Source organism: Micromesistius poutassou (assembly GCF_964030765.1).
Source record: "Micromesistius poutassou genome assembly, chromosome: 9".
NCBI lineage: Eukaryota > Metazoa > Chordata > Actinopteri > Gadiformes > Gadidae > Micromesistius > Micromesistius poutassou.
Window position 1 is genome coordinate 3404478 of NC_140279.1, and position 7295 is coordinate 3411772.

Sequence of the window (7295 nt, forward strand, 5' to 3'; positions counted from 1 at the left end):
GATTTGTTGTATATACATACCTCTGTTCAGTGTCTTAATATGATTGACTCGGCGTACCATTCATCCCTGAGATTCATTACAAACTGTAAGGCTCGGACTCACCACCAGTTGTACTCTCGGGTAGGATGGCCTGCTTTGTCCACTCGTAGGCTCAGTCACTACTGCATATTTATTTATAAGGCAATACTTGGTGTGCTATTTATGCTCCCTTATATTGCGGAAAAGTGCTGGTCCACACTTTTTACGTTCACAGGACTTGGTGTTGTTTTCTGTCCCCAATGTACGGACAGAACAGGGTAAAAAGGCTTTTGTATACTCTGCCCCCACTGTGTGGAATACGCTGCAGAAAGACCTAAGACTTGTTGAATTAATTTCGTTGAATGCTTTTAAGTTGAAAATGAAGGAAATTGAGCTAGACTCTCTAAGATGTCAGTGTTTTAAATAGGTTTTTTCCTGGTTACAGAAATGGGTCTATTAATATTGTTGCAGTGTGAATTTGATTTGCTTTATTTTTAGTGCTATTTTAATTTGGTCCCTGTGTGTTTGTCTGTAACTGTTTGTGTTTGTCTGTAAATGTGGTTTATTGTGCTGCTGCCTGTCTTGGCCAGGTCACATTTGAAAAAAAAAGAAAAAAGAAAAATATCTTTTTAATCTCGATAGGTTTTTCTCCTGGTTAAATAAAGGTTAAATAAAAAAAAAAAAAAATTTCATGGCCTTAGAATATCGCGCCGTGGCCGCTAGGGGGCACAAGGGAGTTCGAGTTGTGTCAGTGATCTTTACACGACAAATAAAAAGCTGAACTATTAATTGTTCCACAACGCCTGTGCTAATGTAATAACACAAAACTACCAAAATCTTATTTTTGACTCAAAATAATAAATATACAAATATATTATTATAAATAATTAATAAATGGGGGCAAAAGTAAAATTCCACCAAAAATGTCAGTTTTTCAATGTTTTATTTTTCAATAATCTTCAATTGCAAGAAAATATACTCTTTATTACCAGATATAATAAATATACAATATTTCTTTATAAACAAAATGCACAATTTACAAAACTGGCAACAAAGACCCACCTCCAGTTAAAAAATGTTACAGTTTTCTTTACAGTTTGTTATAGCCATCATGGTTATTGTAGTGGCACATTCTTCCGCATAGAACACTCCACACCACTCAATCATACAAATCACAGGTGTTAATTGTGCTGTATTAAAAATCTTTACTGCTACCAATCTTCTACCATAATACTTATTAGGTTTTGAGAATTTCCCATGCAGGAGTCTCCTCCTGATGAGACACATTTCCTACCAGACGCAGTCTATTCATCCTCTGCATCGCGGCTCAGAGCTTATTCAACGCTATAGTTTATAAGGCTTGACGAGGTGTTTTGGTGCATGATATAGAGAACAACAGGATGTTCCTCTTGATGGTGTGTCAATACCCCCCCCCTCCCCCCCCCCCCCCCCCCCCCCCCCCGCCCACATCTCTCTGGTGGAGAGGAGACACCGGGGGGTCCTGCATGTGTCTGTCTGTGTGAGAGCTTCCCCCGTGTGGTCAGGAGGTGAACAGCAGGTGCGACAGCAGCCAGCCCAGAAGAGAGGAGAGGACTATGAAGTAAGAGCGGCATGCCACGCCCGACCGGGCAGAGCTATGGCGGCTCTGGTGGGTGTAGGGGGCGCTTGTGCTGGGCTTCTGCACCGCCGGCGACAGCTCCGCCCGCCTGTGCTGCTCCTGGCCGGTCAACGGAGGCACCACCGTCACGTAGCCGTTGACGATCCTCACGTCGGGTTGTGGCGTCGAGCTGGGAGAGACACGAATGGGCAGAAGCCAAAACCATGTCATTATTTGAGGTGAGGGTTCTTAACTTTTAAGAGTTTAGAGGATGGAATCTGGGTCGACGAGCGATTCTGCTTGGCATTATCTGTTCGATTGCCCACGCTGTCCCTGGTGTAACGGGATGGAATTGGGAAGCTCTTCCCCAGATACATGGTGTGGAGAACGTGCACCAAAAACAGGCCTTCTCCTAATCTAGCAGGTCTTTTCTGGGTGACTATCCCATACATTATGGGATTTTGCAATCACTGTGATGCTCACACCCTCTGCAGTGTCTGTTAGTGTCTGCACCCATAAATATCATCTTTTGACCTCATTCGTTTTTTGGGGTGGGATAAAGGTCACTAATGAGCATGTAGGGGTAAGGCAGCATGCTCTAGTCGGCCTACAGATAGATTGCAGCCATCAGCGTTTGAACCCGGAACCTTTCCGGGCCGTGGGGTCACCCATCAACCCTCCCCAGTAGACAACCGTGTCCTATCCAGACGGTCCTTGACGGAGCTTTACATGGTGGTGGAGGCGGGTGTTGGTGGAGGTGGAGGTGGTGGTCGTGACCCCTACCTGTCCTCCATGCGGACCCACAGGTCGCTGAAGAGCCGGGGCCTCCCGTGGCCGCGGTGGGCCTTACGCGGACGCTTGTGTCGCCCAAACTCCTCCAGCTGGCTCAGGCTGTCGGGGAGCAGCATGTGGGGCAGCATGTCATCCTCCCCGAGCTCACCCAGGAAGCCCTCCTGGTCTGGGTCCAGCTCCTCCTCCTCCTCCTCCTCCTCCTCCTCCTCCTCCTCCTCCTCAGGGGATCCGGTCCCCCAGTCCACGGTGGAGGCCGTCCCCACCCCGGGGCTCTCCGCGCCGGGGTCCACCGTGGGCTCCTCTCCCCTCCCGACCGCGTCCTCCCTGGAGAGGACCAACGCAAACACACAAGACCCCTGAAAACTTCACTCCCTCAGGGCATGGAGCGGCCCATCTCCCCTCTACCGCGTCCCAGGCCAAGAAACAACATTTGGGAACGTTCAACGTCCCTGATTTGTCATTCCCTTTCTCTCAGTCCCGCTCGTCATCCTTTAACCTTCCATAAACAATATTGTGATTTCCCATAACAAATATTGTGCTCTCACAACTACTCAAAAAACCCAACGTCAAAAATAAATAAATACAAATTGCTTACAAACTGAAGAAGACCAGTGCCCTAATAAAGAGTGTAGTGTGTGGTGAAGAAATCCCCAGCAGGCAACATGGTGGGGGGAAGTTATAACTCAAGCTGCCATCCTGTGTTGTCAAATATGATATCTACCCTAAGCGGACCACCCAAGAACACACCACCAGCTCTCTCCGCACACATGCTGGAGTCCCTCTTAAAATCCATTACTCAGACTTTCTTCCTCTCCCTCCTTTCCCCTCTTCTGCACATTGTAACCGTGTTGTTTATTATGTGCCTTCGCTTTCAGCCAGGGCTTTTCACAGTGAACGTATTCCAGCCCTGCTTCCTCTCCTTCCTCGTGTTGATTTACTTTATAATGAGTTCCCAGTCTTGTGTCTCTCTTGTGATTCCAGCCAGGGGGACACACGCACCACAAGGCTCCGATTGACTCAGGTAGGAAGGCTGACTATAGAGTTACAGGGAGAAACATCAATGTTGCATTAAAACATTCTCCACTAATCGTTTAATGGCCTTTTGCTGAAAGATTGTTTTGTAATTGCCTCGAGGCGTTCACATACATTTTCAGCAAGCAGCATGCAGAGCACTTAAGTATTATATATCACACTATCCAATAACGACTCTTAGCGTGCACCGCAACATATTAAGAAGCCCAATATTATTGCATGGAGGCACTGGGCATTGCATTCATATTATTTTAATTCTCTGAGGCAAATCCCACCAGCACAGTGGATGTATAATTAGCGTAAGCTTTTTGGTCTGCTGCAAATTAGGCGGTCAAAATATGCATTTTGAACCTCGACAGGCCCACGTCCAGGCTTCTTGACGGATCAGACTGATGGTGGAACCAGGCTGCGGTAGGCTACCGGCGAGGCCAAGGCAACCGCTGCGCTATTCAGCGCTGGCTGTCCGTCAAATAATGACCCCCTGGGCTTGGAGAACGTCGTCAGCGTTGCCAATTGGGCCCGTGACGTTCCAGGTTTTAAGGCTTTTTAAAAGCAACTCTTGGTCAGCCATTTTGCAGTGTTATTTGTCTCCTGGTGCTTCACCTTGTATTGCAGAGTGGAACATGTGCGCAGAATGCGACTCTGTACTGTGTGTGTGTGTGTGTGTGTGTGTGTGTGTGTGTGTGTATGTGCGTGCGTGTGTGTGTGTGTGTGTGTGTGTGTGTGTGTGTGTGTGTGTGCGTGCGTGTGCCTGTGTGTGTGTGTGTGTATCTGTGGGTAAGTGTGCAGTTTGTGTGTTTTAACACGTGTGTTGCCTGACCGCAATAAGTCAGTCCACTTGTCAGCTTTTAAAGCAGAACCTGGGTCGGGCCCACAGGTCCACCAACAGAGAGGCGGTCGGGGGTGGATAGGAGGGTGCTAAAGTATGTTTACAGCTGTAATTTGCAGGGGGAAGTTTGTTAAAGCGGTGCCTGGATGGATGGGCGCCTGCGTGCCTGTTTCATTGTCGTTCTTTTTTTAACGAGGTTGTTCCCTTGTTGAGTTTTGTTTTTCAATTTTTTGGGTTCCTGGTTTGGAGTGGCTTGGTGTTAGCGTGTAATGAGGCCAATCAGTCCGACCCGGGGTTCAACCCCACCCCTCTACACCCCCAGCCCGGCACCCCCACCCACACACCCCCCACCGACACAACCCCAACCCCACCATTCTGCACCCCCAGCCCTACACCCCCAGCCCTACCTCCCCCTATAGGGGCAGGATCGCCCCACAGGGACAGGGCAGAGCTGCTTTTATAACAAGCAAGGGGTTGCACACACTTACATGCACAAACTCCCACCAATACACACATACACACACACACACACACACACACACACACACACTCACAAAAACACATGGGTGTTGGAAAAGCAGAGAGAAGATCAGCAATCAAATCTGATTGTTTTGTTTAAGTGACTTGTGCGTACGCCTGTGTGTGCGCCAGTGCAATCAGTTTTATAAATATAAAAATCAATGTGTGTGTGTGTATTCACAATGCAGGCCTGCCACAATCAAATTGCACAAGTGTTCCGTCACACAATCCACGTTACAAACAAACAGCTTTTTCAACTCCCCGAGCGTGCGCCGTGTTTTCTGCCGTGAGGTCAACATAGGAGGGTGGGATGAAGTGAAACTGTAATCACAGAATGTATTCTCCAATGCATTTCTGAGCCAAGCCACCATAACAGTAATCAGCAGCTTAGCGGTCTCCCCGGGGAAGTACAGTCCCTTTAATAAAGGACAGAACACACTGATACTATAATAAAGCAGTCCGCTACTTACCCTGGGGGGGTCTCCGGATGATCAGACGGTGTGTGGACGATCTCATAGCCCTCCTGCCTCAGGATATCCAGGACACTGTGGTTCCCCAGGAAGTGACCTGATCAAATAGGAAACATTGCAGACATGGGTGGAATGGGTGTCTGATAGATGTTTCAACATGATGAGGATCAGTTTGGCACGGTAGATTAAACACAGGTTTTCAAGGTCTACTATAAGCGGTCGTTTTGGTTTGGGCCAAACACATTAGGGACGAAAGGACGTAAGGTGGCACTTTACAAAAGGGGGTGCATAAATGTACCATGCAACTTGAATTAATGATTCATTAATGTACCCTTATTTACCTGATCCACAGTCAGTGCATCACTGCCTGAAACCTCGATTAGATCAGACCTGACACTGTGCATAGGTGCATGGTGGGTGCACTGTGGGTTTGTAGGCTAGGCTGGACCCCACCACTTTGTGGCTTTGACAGTCAAGAAAATCACTTTCAGGATGAGAAGCTGTGGAAAGCAGCGAGGCACAGGGCGGCACTCTGCTGTCTCTATAACAGTCAGACCACAAAGAGGGTTCACAAGGTCTCATAGATACAGAGATACCGGGGGGGCCACTCAGACACATGCTTTGCCCCTTCATCTAGCACTTGCACTTGTTGCCTGGTAATGACCGCATAGTGATGGCACTCAACACCCCTTCACACACACACACACACACACACACACACACACACACACACACACACACACACACACACACACACACACACACACACACACACACACACACACACACACGCGCGCGCGCGCGTGCGCACACGCTCAAACGCATGCACACACACACACACACACACACACAGATGCACACACACGTCTGTGAGTGTGTGTTCTGCCCCAGGTTGTGTGTGATTCGGGGGTCCGAGATCAAACGGAGGGGGAGGCCCCCCCCCCTGGCCCTCACACTGATGAAAGCTTTTTTTTATTTCGCCCATCATACGATAATCCCGTGCATCACTCAACCCAGCAATAAGATGCAGGGCAAGGGGCTGACATCACCTCGCAGCTCACACAGCGCACAGGCAAAGGTACACACCCCCCCACACACACACACACACACACACACACACCTAACACAGGTACACACTCACAGGAATGTATGCACGCACGTGCAGGAATGCATGCACACGCACGTCTACACACAAGCGTACAGACGCACACTCCGCTGGTTCATTAACAGCACGTTGACAATATTAAACGCCCCTGGGTTGGGTGCCTTGCCCAATGTACCCCCCCCCCCCCCCCCCCACACACACACACACAACCCCCCCCATCCCTCCAATTTCATCATTAGAATGTTTCTGATCATTCCTGAGTGGTGAAAAATGCGGCATAGTGGGATGTTTCTCTCTTGGCGGGTGAGTTCAAAGGCAGTGCCGGGATTGGCTGAGGAATGAGGAGCGGCGACTGGCTGCTTGGGAGCAGGCTGGGGACCAGGGCACCTCTGTCCGGTGATCACCCGGAGAGAGAGCCCGCGTCTGGGGGTGGCTGCGTCTGGACGGAGGCCGGAGGACCATGTGTGTCTATGGGCATGCGCATTTGATGTATTTGTTTAGGTAACATGGGTGTGTGTCATGGTGTATGTGTGTGTCTGTGACCACTGTGTGTGTGTGTGTGTGTGTGTGTGTGTGTGTTTGTTAAGCGTGTTTCTTTCAACAAACTATATCTCCATCATCGTTTTCTTTGTTGACATTCTCACCTCCGCTCACGTTGATTTTCTCATCGTTCATCCCATCCACTGTTATCAAATCTTTCCCTTTCACACTCCCCTCTCGTTTCTCCGACGTGTTGCTGCTGTCCTCCCCTTTACCCTAACCTCTTCCACACCTCTGCCTGTTCCTCGACTCCAACGCCTCCCCTCTCCCTGTCCTCCAGAGCAACTCTCCCTCTGCTCCTCTCCTCCCAGAGAGAGAGAGAGAGAGAGCGAGGGTCCGGAGTCCACCGCCTGGTAAAGTGACTGGGGGGGGGGGCGGAGGGGGGGGGCTGAC

The 7295-nt window shown here is 49.3% G+C and overlaps 1 protein-coding gene across 1 annotated transcript; it reads right to left on the bottom strand.

Moving 5' to 3' along the window:
- Window positions 1-968: 968 nt before the first annotated feature.
- On the bottom strand, window positions 969-5397 carry LOC311353512 (metalloprotease TIKI2-like). Its single transcript, XM_084473430.1, has 3 exons — window positions 5258-5397; window positions 2399-2731; window positions 969-1805 (listed from the first exon to the last, which is right to left on the bottom strand). The coding sequence occupies exons 2-3, from the start codon at window positions 2533-2535 to the stop codon at window positions 1559-1561; spliced, it is 384 nt and encodes a 127-aa protein (XP_084329556.1). The 5' UTR covers window positions 2536-2731; window positions 5258-5397; the 3' UTR covers window positions 969-1558.
- Between the last annotated feature and the right edge of the window lie 1898 nt (window positions 5398-7295).